At 42.7% G+C, this 19,064-nt stretch overlaps 1 protein-coding gene across 3 annotated transcripts in view; it reads right to left on the bottom strand.

Annotated features, from left to right (window-relative positions):
• CD4 (CD4 molecule) overlaps positions 1 to 19,064 on the bottom strand; it is a 46,298-nt gene that overhangs the window by 15,978 nt on the left and 11,256 nt on the right. For all 3 annotated transcript variants that reach the window (XM_057303228.1, XM_026502570.4, XM_057303229.1), the window contains exons 2-3: positions 15,784 to 15,888; positions 15,517 to 15,681 (exon numbers count right to left, since the gene is read on the bottom strand). In XM_057303228.1, the coding sequence (XP_057159211.1) occupies positions 15,517 to 15,681; positions 15,784 to 15,832 (214 nt within the window). In that variant the 5' untranslated portion in view covers positions 15,833 to 15,888. The remainder of the gene's footprint in view (positions 1 to 15,516; positions 15,682 to 15,783; positions 15,889 to 19,064) is intronic.

Below are 19,064 nucleotides of genomic sequence, written 5' to 3'. Positions count from 1 at the left end.
TCTATTTTCTGTTTTCTTTTTTACAGCTTTCTATGGTTTACTTAAATGTCTTTTTTTTTTTTTAAGTGTTTTTTTTTTAAGATTTTATTTATTTATTTGACAGAGAGAGAGACAGCCAGAGAGAGAGGGAACACAAGCAGGGGGAGTAGGAGAAGAAGAAGCAGGCTCCCAGTGGAGGAGCCTGATGCGGGGCTCGATCCCATAATGCCAGGATCACGCCCAGAGCCGAAGGCAGACGCTTAAAGACTGAGCCACCCAGGCACCCCTAAATGTCTTTTTTTTTTAATTTTTATTTTTATTTAAGAAATCTCTACACCCAGGGTGGGGCTTGAACTCACAACCCTGAGATCAAGAATCACATGCTCTTCTGACTGAGCCAACCAGGCACCACTTGAACATCTTTTTGTAACACATTTTTTTAAGAATAGTTTTAGATTTACAGAAATATTATGAAAATGGTAGAGTTTCCACATACTCTATACTGAATTTCTCCTCTTATTAGCATCTTACATTAGTATTGAACATTTTTTATAAGTAATAAATCAATATTAACACATTGTTATTAACTAGGCCATACTCAGATTTCCTTAGTTTTTATCTAATGTTCCTTTTTCACCCCAAGATCCTATCTAGGAGTCCATCTTACATTCAGTTGTCATGTCTCTTTTGTCTCTCCTTGGGTGTGATAGTTTCTCAGACTTTCCTTGTTTTTGTTGACTTTGACAATTTTTGAGGAGTACTGGTCAGTTATTATTATTTTTAAGATTTTATTTATTTATTTGACAGAGAGACAGCCAGCGCAAGAGGGAACACAAGCAGGGGGAGTGGGAGAGGAAGAAGCAGGCTCACAGCGGAGGAGCCTGATGTGGGGCTCGATCCCAGAATGCCGGGATCACGCCCTGAGCCGAAGGAGATGCTTAACGACTGTGCCACCCAGGCACCCCAAGGTCAGTTATTTTGTAGAATGCCTTTCTGCTGGGGGGATTGGTCTAATGTTTTTCTCTTGATTAGACTGGGTTTATGGGTTTTTGAACGGAAGATCACAGAGATAAAGTGCCATTTTCATTACATATCAAGGGTACATACCACCCACATGACTTATGAGTGTTGTTGATTTTGATCACCTGATGAGGTAGGTTCTTCACCATTCTCCACTGCAAAGTTATTCTTACTCCCCTTTCCATACTGTACTCTTTGGAAAATAATAACTATGCACAACCCACACTTAAAGAGTGAGGAATTATGCTTCACCTTCTTGAGGGCAGATTATCTACATAAATTATTTGGAATTCTACATAGGAGATTTGTCTCTTTTCCCCATTTATTTATTTTTTCAATCAGTTATTATATCAGTATAGACTCATAAATATTTATTTTATACTTTGGGATGTAAACATTTTAAAATGTATTTTAGAATCCATTTTAACTTACCTCTGGTAATTTTGAGTGTATCTCTTTATACATTTTTAGTGAGTACTGTGGGTACTACTTTATATGTGTATATAACCTATCATAGTCTACTCTTGTTATATTACCTTACCTGCCTTTACATTCTTTTAACCTCCCCATTTATTATTTTATTTTAAAGATTTTATTTATTTATTTATTATTTATTTATTTATTTATTTATTTGAGAGAGAGAGCACAAGTGGGGGGCAGAGGGAGAGGGAGAAGTAGACTCCCCACCCAGCAGGGAGCTAGAGAGTTCTCTCCAGAACCCACCGTGTTGACACCCTAATCTTGAACTTCTCACCTGCAGTACTGTGAAAACATAAATTTCCATTGTTTGAGCCACCTAGTTTACGGTATTTTGCTATGGCAGCCCAAGCTGACTCATACATATGTCTACTTCATTTTCCTGAAAGCACTCATTTTTTTATTACCTGAATAATTTTCCATCGTCGTACCATAGTTCAAGTCTGTCCTCATTAATGGATATTCAGGTTGAATTTTATTCTTTCATATTATAAGCCATGTGTATAACAACATCCTTTCACAGATTTCATGAAATAGTCTCAATTTTATTTCTGTCAAGTAAATTTTCCAGTGTAGCTATTACTACATAAAAGAGTTGTAATTTTATATTTGTTAAACTTTGGCAGATTACTTTTAAAATTTTGTCTAATAATTGATTGTCCCATCATGATAAAATGTTATGAGGGAGTAAGATAAAGGGTAACACAGCATGATATCATATCACCTATGTAAAAATATATCGATTATATTTTCCACACTAAACAAAGCCTGGAAGGAAATAAATCTCTGAATGGTGGAAGTATGCTTGCACTTGATTTTCTTCTTTATTCTGTTTTGCATTTGCCAAATATTCTGTAATGAGTATGTAATACTTTTTAAATCTGGAGAAAAAAACAGTAACATCAATAAAATTTGCATAAAGGAAGTAATGTATTGGAAGGTGCAAATTAATAAAGCGTCAAATCTTAGAGCAGATGCCATTTGAGAAAAATTTGTGTAACGGAAAGATATCTAAAGATGAAGCTAACCTGGTGCACCAGTTTCACTTCTAGGAATTTATCTTACAGAGACATTTGCATATATGTCCAGAGATACACAGTTTGATTCACTGTTTGTGACAGCAATAAACTGAAAACAGCCTAAATGTACGACAATATGGGTTAGTCAAATAAATCATGGTATGATTATGAAAAACAACTATGCAGTCACTGAAAAGAAATGAGGTAGAAATATAGATAGACAGATATAGATTTATAAACACACATACACATATGAATATAGAACAACCTTCAAAATATCTGTCTAATTTAAAAGAAAGAAAGCAAGGTTAGAACCATTATCTGAATGTCTATTTTGTTTTCCACTATATTATATCCCCAGCACCTAACGTAGAACATTGCCAGGCACTTGTAAGCACTCAATGTAGACATGTACATATACACACACATGTATATGATGAATTTATTATTTTATGTAAGAAAAGAGGGGACTGTATACACATATGCATAGATCATCTCCTGAAGGAAACACAAAAACTGGTTAAAAGTTGAAGATTTATTATCACTTATAATAAATGAGACAATAGGCTCAAAATGGAGTCACTTATGCTAATCCCCACATCTACAAACAAAGACTTTCCCAGGAATGTAATCTTTAACCGGTCAGTCTGGAATTACCTGGTCAGTACTAGTGAGGAAGTCTGCCTGATACACCCTGTCTGTCCCCCTTAGGAAGGTGACCTTGCCTGAAACATGCACTCTTTGCTAATAAACTTCCTTTTCCCAGCCCCTTCTCTGCCTTTAAAACCTTTCATTTTCTACAGCTCCTTGGAATCCCTTTCTATTTGCTGGATAGGATGCTGCCCAATTCATGAACCATTGGATAAAGCCAATTAGATCTTCAAATTTATGGAGTTGAATTCTGTTTTTTTTTTTTTTTTTCCACAGATTTGGTAGAAGTGGTGGGATTGAAGGAAACTTCTGATAGCATTCAGGGACAATGAGAAACACAGGCTTGGCACTTGTGAACCCTTTTGAGTTGTGTATTTCTCACCATTTCCAAGGGCTATGGGTAAGTCCATCTTGGTTCTGAGTTCCACACTCTTTGCATCAAGCTCCTGATCTAATTAGCTTTCCAGTCAGTTCCTCATTTGTCTGGAATCACTAGTTCCTTGTTGGGAACTGGTGGTAATTTGGCTCACAGTTCACCATTTTTTTTGGAAAACCCGGTCCTTGGTTCCATCCCCAGATTCCAAACTGGGAATTGCTAGCAATTTAGTCTGCAATTCCTCATATACTTGGAATTTCCCTAGATTCCAATATAGGAACTGCTATTTGGAATCAGCCCACAGTCCTCATTTTGGGGGGTTGGCTAGTACAGTCCTTTCTCCAAACCCCAGTTTCAAGTTGGGAATTGCTGGTGGTGCACACAGAGCCTTATGTTGGCCACAGTAACATCTCTCGGTTACTGCTGGTGTGTTAAGATGCACATGTTGGTTTGTTTTGTGTAGATAAAGGCTATTGCTACTCAGAAGTAGCTGCAAAATTTTGGGGCACAAGTTGAGCATTTAAAAGCTGTCAGAGCACTTACCACCTAACTCAAAGACTCCCACATCAGTATAAGTTGGTCATGAAATGGCTTAGATTGACATTAGGTCACCCACCAGTCATCAAGATTGAGATACACTGTAAAAGATCACACAGTTTCCAACCCAGCATCTCATCCCCTTTAGGCTCAAGAGACCCAAAGGCTTAGCTTAAAAGATAAATAAATAACGATAAAGATGGGATCCTTAAATTCTAAAAAATTAAGCATGTCACCTTCCAGCACACATGCTTGTTTGTCTAATTTAGGTTGTTTTTTGTAATTTTTGGGTCATTTTTGTAGATATTTATGGCTTCTGGACCATAGGACGTTCACTCTCACCCCTTTTATTCAACATAGTACTGGAAGTCCAAGCCACAGCAATTAGACAACATAAAGAAATAAAAGGCACCCAAATTGGTAAGGAAGAAGTAAAACTACATGCAGATGACATGATACTATATATAGAAAACCCTAAAGACTCCACCAAAAAAACACTAGAACTGATGAATGAATTCAGCAGAGTTGTAGGATACAAAATCAATGTACAGAAATCTGTCGCTTTCCTATACACTAATAAAGCAGCTGAAAATGAAGTTAAGAAAACAATCCCATTTACAATTGCACAAAGCCAATAAAATATCTAAGAATAAACTTAACCGAAGACGTGAAAGACCTGTATTCTGAAAGCTCTAAAACACTGATGAAAAAAATTCAAGATGATGCAAAGAAATGGAAAGACATTCCATGCTCAGTTGGAAGAAAAAATATTTTTTAAATGTCTATACTAGGGCACCTGGCTGGCTCAGTCGGGACAGCATGCAACTCTTGATGTTGGGGTCATGAGTTCGAGCCCCACGTTAGGTATAGAGATTACTTAATAATTAAATAAAATTACAACAAAAATTTTTTTGATAAAATAAAATGTCTATACCACCCAAAGCAATCTATAAATGTAATGCAATCTCTACCAAAAAACCAACAGCAAGTTTTACAGAGCTAGAACAAACAATCCTAAAATTTGTATGAAACCACAAAAGACCTCAAATAGCCAAAGAAATCTTGAAAAAGAAAAACAAAACTAGAGGTATCACAGTTCCAGATTTCAAGTTATATTACAAAGTCATAGTAATTATAACAGTATGGTACTGGCATAAAAATAAACACATAGATCAGTGGAATAGAACAGAAAACCCAGAAATAAACCACAATTATATCATCAATTAGGTGGCTTAGTCAGTCGAGCACCTGTCTTTGGCTCAGGTCATGATCCCAGGGTCCTGGGATTGAGTCTCACATCAGGCTCCTTGCTCAGCAGGGAGCTTGCTTCTCCCTCTGCCTTCTGCTCGCCCTGCTTGTGCTCTCTCTCTTTCCAACAAATAAATAAATAAATAAAATCTTAAAAAAAAAAAAAGACCTAAATGTGAGACTTGAAACCATAAAAACCCTTTTCTCCCCCAAATTTTAATTTAAATTCTTGTTAACATATAGTGTAATATTGGTTTCAGGAGTAGAATTTAGTGATTCATCACTTACGTATGACACCCAGTGCTCATCATAACAAGTGCTCTCCTTAATAGCCATCACACATTTAGTCCATCTCCCACACACCATGAAACCATAAAAATCCTTGAAGAGAGCACAGGCAGTAATCTCTCTGACATTGGCCATAGCAACATTTTTCTAAAGATGTCTCCTGAGGCAAGGGAAGTTAAATAAACTACTGGGATGACATCAAAATAAAAAGGTTCTGCACAGCAAAGGAAACAATCAACAAAACTGAAAGACAACCTATGGGATGGGAGAAGGTATTTGCAAATGACATATCTGATAAAGGATTAGTATCCAAAATATATAAAGAACTGATACAACTCAACACCCAAATAACAAATAATTCAATTAAAAAATGGGCAGAAGACATGAACAGGCATTGCTCCAAAGAAGACAAACTGATGGCCAACAGACACATGAAAAGATGCTCGACTTCGCTCATTAGGGAAACGCAGATGAATGCAAATCAAAACTACAGTGCGTTGTCACCTCACACCCGTCAGAATGGCTAAATCAAACATCAAAAACACAAGCAACAACAAGTGTTGGTGAGGATGTAGAGGAAGAGGAACTGTCTTGCAGTGTTAGTGGGAATGCAACTGGTGCAGCCACTGTGGAAAACAGTATGGAGGTTCCTCAAAACATTAAAAATAGAAGTACCTTATGATCCAGGAATTGCACTCCTAGGTATTTACCCCCAAAATACAAGAATACAGGGTGCGTGCCTAGCTCAGTTAGAAGAGCATGCAACTCTTGATCTCAGTGTCATGCATGCACCCCTATGTTTACTGCAGCATTATTTACAGTAGCCAAGATATGGCAGCAGCCGAAGTGTCCACCGATAGATGAATGGATAGAAAAGAGGTGGTATATGTATCATGGAATACCATTGAGCCACAATAAAGAATGAAATCTTGCCATTTGTAACAACATGGATGGAGCTAGAGAGTATTATGTTAAGCAAAATAAGGCAGTCAGAGAAAGGCAAACACCATATGATCTCACTCATAAGTGGAATTTAAGAAACCAAACAAGCAAAGAAAAAAAGAGAGAGAGAGAGAGAAACCAAGAAGTAAGCTCTTAACTATAGAGAACAAACTGATGGTTACCAGCGGGGAGGGGTTGGGGGGATGGAGAAAATAGGGGATGGGGATTAAAGAGTACACTTATCATGATAAGAAAAAAAAAAGTTTTCAAAATTCCAAAATACCTTCGTTAAAAGATTCACTGCAAAAAAGCAAATGAAAAAGTAAAGATGCAAGCAGTACCTAAAACAAAAGAGTGTAAGACTGACGAAACTCCTACTGCTCCCCTCTGTCCTTCTTTACGTGAGTATTCATTCTAGTAATCCTCCACCTGGATTGTCTTTCCGCTCTGAAGAGACTGCGAGACTGTAAACAAAAGTCTGCTGTGTGAGTGACCTTATGGACACCCCCATCCTATCCTCAAAAGACAGCCTGTGTCTGGACCCCTCCCAGAGTTGATGGGACTCTATGGGGTTTTTTGGTAAACTGCTATGTGATTCCCTTCAAGCAGCCAAGGGAAAACTAAAATTAAAGCTAATGGAAAACTTTGCCAAATTCTGGCAGGTACCCGAGCTGCATACAGATGGGATCCGGGAAAAACTGGCAGAACCCACCTCAAGGTGAGAACTCCTACCAGACTCAGCTCTTCTGTATCTCTGACTGTAGTACCAAGGAAAAAATAAAGTATCTTTTGCAAATACTGCCAAGAATATTTACTGTTTGTCCCAGCTGAACACTGACAAAATATTTAAAAGGATTTCTCTTTTTTTTTTTAAAGATTTTATTTATTTATTTGAGAGAGAGAGCGAGCAAGTGAGCATGTGCTGGGGGAGGGGTAGAGGGACAAGCAGACTCCCTGCTGAGCACAGAGACATGTTTCTGGGACCCCGATATCACGACCTGAGCTGAAATCAGATGCTTAACTGATCCAGCCACCCAGGCGCTCCTAACATGATTTCTTTTCAGTGTTTCAGCCTTCTCCCTTATGCTAAAATGAAACTTCGTGTCCAGAGAGCGTGGGGGAGCAATTTGAAGATAATGTGATTAGATGGCCAGATGGGCTTCTCGCTATCATTTAGGCTACAACCCAATTTCTTGGGGAATTAAAAGCAGCTGCCTTTACCTTCTCTAGAAACAGTTCAAAATCCACCCATTCTTTTATCAATCCCCAAACCTTCCCTATTTATCTCAAAAGGCTTGTAAGTACTATAAAACTTTTTGGCCTTAGGAAACAAAAAACCTTCTTGGGGGAACTTGCATTCTTTTCCTGTGCCTTTGAGATGTAAACATTCTACATACGTACTCTGTAAACTTTAGGGAGGTAATTCTTATCAGAAGAAAAACAAAAGGGGGAGAAATGTTATTTGGGACTTGGGCAAATGAAAAATATTGTCTCACCACTAATATTAATAAAAAGCTTTAGCCATCTGAGCAGGTAATCTTAACCTTTTCCAACTGTTCTTTATAAGCTAGTAAGTTTTGCATTATCACACCCATCTCATGGCCGTAATTCAAAATTGAGAACTCTAAGGTCTCTGCATCTGTATGTATGTTTCCATGTGTCTGTATATATATGTGTGTATTACAGATGTGTGGCGTCTACCTCCAGATGGTATTGTCAAAATTAATTTGTGGAAGAACTCTATTTAATTGGGCTAAAGAAAATTAAGTACCTGTATGAATTATATATTCCTAAAATTCTTAGAAATGTAGTAAAACTGAAACCAAACACTTTTCAGGTTCATATGATCTGAGGTAATCCTTAGCAATTAAAAGCTAGTTTACATTTGTTGATTTAATTAAAATAGACATGTCTTTATAATTATCAACATTAAAAACAATGCAGACCTGGCGCTTGGGTGGCTCAGTCAGTAAGTGTTTGCCTTCGGCTCAGGTCATCCTCTCGGAGTCCTGGGATAGAGCCCCGAGTTCGTGGGTGGGCGGGGGAATCACTGCTCGGCGGGAGCCTGCTTCTCCCTCTCCCTCTCCCCGCTCATGCTTCCTCTCTCGTTCTCTCTCTCCCAGATAAATAAATAAAATCTTTTTAAAATAATTTAAAAATTAAAAATTAAAAAATTAAAAACAGAGCAGACACAAAACTCTTATTCTACCTGGGTTAACCAGTCAAATAAGTTCCTGTTATCTCTGTTAAAAAAAAACTGTCCACAAGAAAAAAATAACTTGGTATGATGAAATTTTTCTAATTAATCTAAAAATAATTGTTGAGAGCAAGTAAATTTAATAGATATAATTGAGAGAAAAGTTTTTAGGGGAATTTTTGATGATTTCCCCAAATCTTTTTAGTAACCTGAAACTTCAAAGTTTTGCTAAGTTACATGACGGCTAGTCTAAGTACCTGGACCATTTCTAAATAAGATAAAATACTGAAACATTAATTACTGAACATAGGTTTACCTACTTTTGGCTTCCTTTTATAGAGGCACTAAAGATATTTGCATCTGTTAGTAAACCATGTTTCGTGCCACATTTAAAAAACTACTATGAGAAAGCATATGTTTTGGGACACCTGGGTGGCTCAGTCGGTTAAGCGTCCACTTTCAGCTCAGGTCATGATCCTGGGGCCCTGGGATCGAGGCCCACATCAGGCACCCTGTTCAGTGGGGAGTCTGCTTCTCCCTCTGCCTCTGCCCCTCCCCCCACTTGTGCTCTCTCTCTCTCAAATAAATAAATAAATAAAATCTTTATTAAAAAAAGAAAGCGTATGTTTCTACAAATTATAAAATGTATTTATACATTTGCCGAGCTACAGAATGCTAATGCAAAGAACAGCTCACAGTTGCTTACTCCATAGTTTCCGCTAGAAATGAAAGGTTTCTAGGGGCTAAAAAAAGTCTAATACATGTAATTTAAACTACTTGAAGTAATAAGGGAAACATCTCCATATGCAAGGAAAATAGGATGTGAGTTTTTGGTAAAACAAGTTATGGTAGTGGCGCCTGGGTGGCTCAGTCAGTTAAGCATCTGACTCTTGATTTCAGCTCAGGTTTTGATGTCAGGGTCATGAGTTCAGGCCCCGTGACTTAAAAATAAAAGTATGGTAAAAGAAAAGTGGAAATGAGGGGGGGCGCCTGGGTGGCACAGCGGTTAAGCGTCTGCCTTCAGCTCAGGGCGTGATCCTGGCGTTCTGGGATCGAGCCCCACATCAGGCTCCTCTGCTATGAGCCTGCTTCTTCCTCTTCCACTCCCCCTGCTTGTGTTCCCTCTCTCACTGGCTGTCTCTATCTCTGTCAAATAAATAAATAAAATCTTAAAAAATAAATAAATAAAATAAAATACTGTGTTTTGGGGCACCTGGGTGGCTCAGTCAGTTGAGTGTCTGACTTTTGATTTCAGCTCAGGGTCATGATCTCAAGACTGTGAAATTGAGCCCAGCTCTGCACTGAGTGTGGAGCCTGCTTGAGGTTCTCTCTCTCCCTCTCCCTCTGTCTCTCAGCCCTTGCTCATGCTTTCTCTCAAAAAAATAAAATAAAGGGGCACCTGGGTGGCTCATTCGTTAAGTGTCTGCCTTCAGCTCAGGTCATGATCCCAGGGTCCCGGGATCGAGCCCCGCATTGGTCTCCCTACTCAGTGGGAAGCCTGCTTCTTCCTCTCCCACTCCCTCTGCTTGTGTTCCCTCTCTCGCTGTGTCTCTCTCTGTCAAGTAAATAAAATCTTTAAAAAATTAAAAAATAAATTAAAAAATAAAATAAAATAAAATGTTGTGTTTCACAGAAATAACCAAATTTCCTTGTCAATTTCATTATAATGAACTGCCATCAGATCTTTAATACTGAGCATTTTTTTTAGAAGTTTTCTGTCATTTATAGACACTTCATGTTTTACTGAGATGCTTTTGCAAAAGTTCCTACAAAAGTGCTCCATCAAGAAGATTCTTTGAAAGGGCTCTGGCAAAAGGTTTCTGATAACTTTAAAAAAAAATGAACTAAGTAAGAATTTACAGAATTAATGGGAAAAAAACTGGATTTAAGTAAGAATTAATAACATGGGGTGCCTGGGTGGCTCAGTCGTTAAGCATCTGCCTTCGGCTCAGGGTGTGATCCCAGAGTCCTGGGATCGAGCCCCGCATAGGGCTCCCTGCTCCACTGGGAGCCTGCTTCTTCCTCTCCCACTCCCCCTGCTTGTGCTCTCTCTCTCGCTGGCTGTCTGTCTCTGTCAAATAAAATAAATAAAATCTTAAAAAAAAAAAAAGAATTAATAACATGGGACTTAATGAGCTGAGGAGGATTATAATTTTTATGACTTCTTGCTTGAAACATTGCTGGTTTTTTAATGTTTTATTTTTCCAGATTGAGGAAACTTTTTCTCTTAAACCATTTATGACTTATAACAAGTTAGTAAAGTATGCCTCTGTAACCAAAGATGAAACATTTACTTTGTCTCCCTACCTGATCCCTCCAAAATTTGAAAATTCTTGAGTATTCTTTTTATGACAAAATAGTTATTTACACAAGTTCAATGAGAATATATTCTCCTTGTAACAGGACACAAATGGAAACATTGGTTATATTACCAAGGCTTTGACTGGAATGTTCTATTTAAGAGAGATGGGCATAGATTCAGATATGACTGGTTTGAAGAAATAAGGTTGACTTTATGGAGCCAGTAAAGCTCCCTGGAAAAACTGACCTGGTACCTTGTTCATAAGTTTCCAGCAAAGCAGTCTTTAAAAAAAAATGTTTATATGGTCAATCACTATTCTTGTTGCACTTATGTAAATAATCAGACCAAGTTTGATGCAAAGGAATTAGTTTTATTGTGATTATCTTTGATAAAAATGGGGATAACCATAGAGACAAAAATAATGTTTGCACCTTTGTCCATATTCCATTCTAATCCTGTGAATTGTCTTTGAGGTTTTCTTATATACCTGTATCCTGGACTGGGTCCTGAATTCTTCTAGTTTCCTCAAATATCTGGCTGCAACTCTCCAAACTAACATTTCCAATTTTCTTTCCTCCTTTTGATTTGGAGTCACTAAGAGCAAAGACTGCCTTTCAGTCTCCTTGGATGGAAATAAATCAGGTCTTCTTCGTTACCCAGATGACAGCCAAACTTCAGGGACCTGAGCTTTGGGGACATGTCTTACAGCTGAGGAAGTCTCCACCTGCCACCTGGCCCTGTGCACCTCAACATCTTTGATCTGGAGACCTCAAAATCAAATTCCCTAAGAAGAGAAGTAGCTGACCTTAAGATAAATTGCTTCCACCCAAGAAGCTGGATCAAGACTTCATACTTGAACTGAACATAAAACGCTTTCTTCCTCTCTTTCTTTCCTCTACTCTGGTGTAGGCTTGGAACAGTAACGCCATCATCTGGGTCTCCCAGGTCATTGCTAAGGGGGGTAACCTTTCAGGCAGCTAGATTTGTCATCAAAAATTTTGATGTGTCCATGATGCTAGAGACCCCTTGGTCCATTTCCCTGTCTATGGTTAACAGTGCCTGGGAAAGGGACACAAGGCAAGGGTAATCAGAAGAAAACCACCTGTGTGGTCTACAGACCCTTAAATTTTACCGGTCTCCATGACTCTCACCTTTCCAGTCCTGAACCACAGACTCAAACAGGAATTACCAGGAGGCATTCCTGATTCAAAATTAGCTTGGTAGGTCAGTGTTCCCCTGGCTAGTATTAAATGCAAATGAAACTATGAGCAGGAACGTCTTAACTCTTGAAAGTATTGCAGAATCCACTCCTAAAATAATAGCTACCCGACAAAAATCCTTAGACTCTCTTATTATCAAGTTATTCTTGATAATAAGACAGACTTTAATTCTCTCTTAGCTGAGCAAGGAAGCGTCTGCCGTGGCCAACACCACCTGCTGAGCCTGGATGAACACTTCTGGGGAAGTTGAAACTCAGTTATGTAAGATCACTGGGCAAGCCACTTGGCTTAAAAAGGTGACTCTTTTAATGGGGTCTTTCTTTGACTTATTTGATTTTTATTGGTCTGGGTCTTAGGGATCATGCCTCAAAGTGCACTTCAAACATTGGTAATTTTCCAGCTTGTAATAATCATAGTAGTCTCCCTGGTGCACTGTATCTTCTCAAAGGCTTTATTTTGTTTTTTTAAGGTTTTATTTATTTATTTGAGAGAGACAGAGAGAAGGCATAAGCAGGGGGAGGGGCAGAGGGAAAGGGAGAGGCAGACTCCCCGCTGAGTGGGGAGGGCAACCCAAGCCGGGGCTCAATCCCAGGACCCGAGGACCATGACTTGAGCCGAAGGCAGACCCTTAAGGGACTGAGCCACCCAGGTGCCCCCTCTCAAAGGCTTTAAATGCATGTTTGCTGCTGCTAACCACCGAGCAAATGGTCTCCCTAAGACTGGAACATCAGAAAAAGAACAAAAAGAACCACCAACTTAAAAATTGTAAACCTGAAGTTAGAACCTGTGAATGTCCCAGAGATTAGGGGGAAGAAGTCACGACCTGTGAGTACCAGACAAAGAATCAACAGAAACTTCAAGAACGTCAGAGCAGTAGCTGGGAGTGGTGCTAAAGCCACCCTTAGTTTAGCTGAGAGCTGTGATCAAAAGAGGGGAACTGTGAAAAAAGAGCCAGCGGTACCAAAATGGAGTCAGTTATGCTAACCCCCACATCAGCAAACCGAGACTTAATACCTAACCTAATTGGAGTTTCAGCTTTTTCCAGGAACATAACCTTTAATGAGTCGATCTAGAATTACCTGGTCAGCACTAGTGAGAAGTCAACCTGACAGACCCCCTTCTGTCCCCTTTGCTAATAAACTTCTTTTTCCCACCCCTTTTCTGCCTTTAAAAACCTTTCCTTTCTACAGCTCTTTGGAACTCTTTTCTATTTGCTAGACGGGATGTTGCCCAATTTACGAATCACTGAATGAAGCCAATTATATCTTCAAATTTACTCAGCTGAATTTTGTTTTCAACGCACTGGGTATCATTTGTATGGTTTTAAATGTTTACCATGTACCTGTGTTACTTTTTCAAATCATTTTAACTTTAAAATTAATAAAATTAAATAAAGTCTCAGCTGAAAGTCTGCTTATTTCAAGCAATTCAGCAGAATAAAATTCTAGAACAAGAAAATCACTTGCAGAGTTTGTGGGAGTGTTCTGACCTCTTCCCAGGGGTGAAAATTACATAATGGGCACCAGGAGCCCACAGGACAGGGGAGGACACAGGTTAGTTTGATCACGGGGTCCTATTTATTTATTTATTTATTAAAAAGATTTTATTTATTTAAGATAGAGCAAGAGTGGGAGAGCACGAGCATGGGGAAGGAGAAGCCAGCTCTCCACTGAGCAGGGAACCCTACGCGGGGCTCGATCCCAGGACTCTGGGTTGACCTGAGCCAAAGGCAGCCCCTCAACAGACTGAGCCACTCAGGCGCTTCTCCTCTTTCAGTAGTTGTTTGAAAGAAAGGACATGGCAGGCAAAGGGCAGTTAAGCTGCTGATTTCTGCTTTGTGTCTTTATCAGAAAGAGATCAGGAATTGGGGGTTTTGTTAATTTTAGGGAATGGCATTGGGTCAATAAAGATCCAGCCCAATACCCCCGTGTTTCTCCATGTCCAAACATGAAGAGTGGACATGGCTGGGTGTCTGAATGGTCACTCTGGGGCCCAGCAAGAACCTCCTTGCCAAAAATGGAGGACTTTTCTCCCCCTGGACAGAGGCAGGAAGAAGAGACATCCATTTTCAACAAAGATGGTTTTCTATGCACTGTGGCCAATTCAGGTTTGATTGCACTGAGGATAACTTTCCACAGGAGAGCCTAGGCCTGAAAGTTGAAAGACCAAAGCTCTAGCCCCAGCTCTGCCTCTAACTGGGCACAAACTCAGGCCGGGGACTTCTTCTCCCTGGACTTCAGTTTCCTCACTAATGAAGTCAGACTTGGACTAAAGCCGTATTTCCCAGACTTCAACCATTCACACATCTTATAAATGATTTTCGCCAAATCTACCTATCTTATTAATGTAACATCTTGAAATGCGTACACTTTTTTAGATTAAATAAATCTATTTTAAAAGGAAAGTTTAGGGGCGCCTGGGCGGCTCAGTTGGTTAAGCATCTGCCTTCAGCTCAGGTCACGATCTTAGGGTCCTGGGATCAAGCCCCGCCCCTGTGGGCTCCCTGCTTGGAGGGGAGCCTGCTTCTCCCTCTCCCACTCCCCCTGTTTGTGTTCCCTCTCTAGCTCTCTCTGTCTGTCAAATAAATAAATAAAATCTTAAAAAAAAAAAAAAAAAAGAGCATGAGGGCAAACCTTAATGTGACAGTAAAACTCCTTTACTGCAAAATATGTTCCTGAGAAGTATGGAGCTCTTAATTCTTTTTACTTTAAAAGCTAGGAAAAGGGGCACCTGGGTGGCACAGCGGTTAAGTGTCTGCCTTTGGCTCAGGGCGTGATCCCCGCGTTCTGGGATCAAGTCCCACACCAGGCTCCTCTGTTATGAGCCTGCTTCTTCCTCTCCCACTCCCCCTGCTTGTGTTCCCTCTCTCGCTGGCTGTCTCTATCTCTGTCAAATAAATACATAAAATATTAAAAAAAATAAAAGCAAGGGAAAAAAATCATTCTGTTGCTTTTTCAGAAGTAAAAACATATCATCCTGGGTCTGTAGCAATAATATCCATGAAATTATAGGTTTTATGTGATAGTTATTTCCCTAATATCCGTTAAAATAAGGCCACGAACATTAAAATTCTGAAATTATAATAGTCACCGAAAGCCACTCCCCGGGCCACTCACAGTTGGCACAGGGAAACCCTGGACTGGGAGAGCGCCCCTGAGCCTGTCAACCAGACCCCTCTGGGATCTCAGAATTTACCAGGAGCCGGCCTCTGACACCAGGGATGTGTCTTCCTCCCTGGATGGGGAGCTGGGCCACCCTACCTTTAACCGGGAAGACGTGCCCGTACTCCAGAATCTTGAGCATGGAAGAATGTTTCCAGCTGAAGCCTTTGTTCTTCCCCGAGGAACCGTGGCAGGGCAGCTCCGCTGTGTCTCCCGCCTTCCCCAGCACGACTTCTCTTCCCAGAGTGACCATGGGGAGCATTGCTAGGTGGAAAAAAAGGAGGTCAGGCCCCAAGGCTATCCCCCTACCCTTGTAGCTCCCAGTCAGCCCCTCCTCCCACCGGGACCCCAAGTCTGAGCACTCACCCAGCTGCAGCACCAGGAGTAGGTGCCTAAAAGCAGCTCCTCGACTCATCGCGGCCTTGCTGAGGCAGGCAGGGACCTGGGCCTTCCCCGCACGAAGGGCACGGCCTGAGGGAGAGGCCAGTCATTAGTCAGCGGCATTTACTGGGCCTGGGGCACACAGGGAGACGGGCGGACGATCACAGTCGCACCCAGACCGCCAAGCCAGGAACCGAGCCGTGCAGACTGCTAAGCGGACGTCCACCTGGCCATGCTCCACAAGGCTGCGCCCAGGCCACAATGGGTTCTCGAAGTGGAATCAGAAAAGGATTCACAGAGAAGGTGTCCAATTAGTGGGGACGGAGGCAGGGGGGCCAGGCCAGGCCGTGAAGGTGCTTGCATGCCATGCTGCCCAGCCAGGCACCAGGGAGCCAGTAAAGGACTTCGTGTCAAGAAGGACACGGTTTGGTTGGCAGAAGGGCTCCCTTCGGCAGCTCGGGGGGGTGGGGGGGGAAGACAAGCTGAGGGAGGCCGAGCACAGGAGGCGAGGCGCACCGGGCCCGAACTCAGACCAGTCAGAACTAGGGAAATGTGGGAAAAGAGACTGCCCTGAGGGGCACGTCTGAGGGCGAATTCCCAGGACTTGGGGCCAGAAACACTGTGTGGGGTGAGGGAGAGAAAGAGCAGCGGGTAACTCCCTGCTCACTCTCAGACCAGCCCGGTAAGGCCTCTGAGGGAAAGAAGGAAAATGCCGTTTCAGGGTTGGTTTCTGTGAGCTCCGGAGATGGTTGAGGCTGGGGCGGGGTGGTGGGGGGAGAGGAGGGGTGTCGAAAAGCTCGGAATGAACCTAGCACCATGGGCAGCATGAGGTTAGAGCAGTGATTCTCTCTCTCTCTCTCCTTTTTTTTAGATTTTATTTATTCATTTGAGAGAGAGAGAGAGAGAGAGCACAAGCAGAGAGGAGAGGCAGAGGGAGAGGGAGAAGCAGGATCCCCACTGAGCAGGGAGCCCGATGCTGGGCTAGATCCCGGGCCCCAGGACCCCGAGATCATGACCCCAGCCGAAGGCAGATGCCCAGCCGATTGAGCCACCCAGGTGCCCAGAGCATCGATTCTCAAAGTGTGCTCCTGGATCAGCAGCAGCTGAAAACTTGTTAGAAATGCAAATTCTCAGGCCTCACCCCAGACCTGCTGAATCAGAAACTGGGGGCAGGGCGGGGGGGCGGTGTGGGGTCTAGCCTGCTGTGTTTTCACAACAGCCGTGACTGACTGGCGCAGGCTCAAGCGAGCAAACCATGAGTTAGAGGGAAAGGCAGTGGGGGGGGAAGGCACCCCACTGAGCCACAGCAGTGCGTCAGGCAACCTGTCAGGTGGCAGGGCTGAGCTCCCAGCTGGGAGTCTGAAGAGGGCTCAGGGAGGGAGGGGGTGTGCGGGGGGTGTGGGAAGGCATCGGAGGCCTGACTGAGAATCTTGACAGGGAGGCTAGAGGGTCAGGGCTTTGTTCTGCAGGCAACTGGGAGAACTGCTGAGTTTTGAGCAGAGACAGGACGTGGTCTGTGTAGAGCTTTAGGAAGAGGACCAGATGACATGGAGGGAGTGGGGACTGGAGGAAGGCCACCAGATAATGTCTGGAAGGCAGGCAGGAACTGGGCTCATATCTTTGAGCTCCAGGGCCAGACTGTAAGCAGGCCTCAGAGGCGTGGCTGCCTTGGGGGACAGTGTCAGAGTGAACCTGGTCCAGAGCTTGGCAAGAGGAGATCCTGCGTCCAGAATTGTTCCTCTGTCCCCAAGCCCAGGCTTTGCTGTCTGAGCTCGGCAGCTACCTGCCCACTCGCACGGCACCTGTCGATGCCCTTGCGGGCATGTCCACCTTCTCTCTCATGGCAGTGATTTGGGTTCCCGCAGCTTGACCTCCTCTAGGATGAAGATGCCCCAGCCAGCTCTGCCGCCCCTGTGGGCCTGGCACCCGCTGGAGCGTCGAGAAGGGATTTGGGATGTGTTTGGTTAACTTCAACCAAACTGAATTGCGTGGAGGAGGGAAATCGCTGACTTCTCTCTGTACTCAATGTAATAATTCTGTCACTGAAGTGGGTCGTTTAAGTGTGTGTCCACACCCAACCCTGGCCTGGATGGAGCCAAGTCACCCCAATCCATGTTGCCTATTTTTGTGCCCCCCCCACCCCTTCCCACCCCTGGGCCACTCTCCAACCTCCCTGCCCTGCTCTCTACAAGGAGACTGACCTTTGCAGATTATATCAGCCAAGCTCCCTTGCCCCCCTGCGACCAGTTGGGGTTGGACAGTGGCAAGCACCCACGAGAGATGGGAGGGTCAGGGAAAGAGGTTGGGGTATTTTTCCTAACTCTCTTTCTACTCGGACGTACTTCCTGGCAGTAGGTATACTCCCTCCCCCTTCTTCTACCCACACCCCAACTGTAGCTCCTGTCAGGTGGTCCCTGACCCACAGCTCAAACCCTCATGGGGTTCCAGAAACATCATTTCACCCTTGCCCTTTCAGGACCCTGCCTACTGTGGTTCACAACTGTGTGCTGGCTGGTTCCCTCCTCACGCCTCTGGGAAAAAAGCCCTTTTTGCAGTCTCTTGACCCACCTGAGGCAGACTCTGTTTCCTGTTGGGCACTGACACATGATAGGGATGTAGTCCTCAGATGGGTGCTGGGGACATGGGCCTCCTAATGAGGTTGGGGATATATATATATATATATGCATCCCCAGTCACTCCACCTGCCTGAAAGAGGAATGTTCCAGGCCCTAACACAAGATAGGGGCTTGACAGAATTTTTTTTTTTAGTTTATTTCTTTTTTCTTTTAAAGATTTTATTTATTTATTTGACAGGGGGGGGCGGGGAGAGAGAGAGCACAAGCAAGGGGAGTGGCAGGCGGAGGGAGAGTGAGAAACAGGCTCCCTGCTTAGCAGGGAGCCCAATGTGGGACTTGATCCCAGAACCCTGAGATCATGACCTGAGCCGAAAGCAGACGCTTAACCAACTGAGCCACCCAGGTGCCCCAAGTTTATTTATTTTTTAAGTAATCTCTATACCCAAAGTGGGCCTCAAACACATGACCCGGAGATCAAGATTGCATGCTCTTCCGACTGAGCCAGCCAGACGTCCCTCACAGAATTTTTTTTAACCCAGGAAATAGGAAGTGACGAGATCAAGGTTTCCAGAAGTGGAAGATGGAGGCTGGTCACAGGGGCAGTTGTTTATGAGTCAGCATGGGGCATGGAGGTGCTGAGGGTCAGGCTAAGGGGAAAGAGTGCGGTATGGCCACTCTTACATCCGAGAG

This window comes from Ursus arctos, unplaced genomic scaffold, assembly GCF_023065955.2.
Source record: "Ursus arctos isolate Adak ecotype North America unplaced genomic scaffold, UrsArc2.0 scaffold_26, whole genome shotgun sequence".
Lineage (NCBI taxonomy): Eukaryota > Metazoa > Chordata > Mammalia > Carnivora > Ursidae > Ursus > Ursus arctos.
The sequence above is the reverse complement of the archived record's forward strand: the minus strand, read 5'-3'. Positions and strand labels throughout refer to the sequence as shown.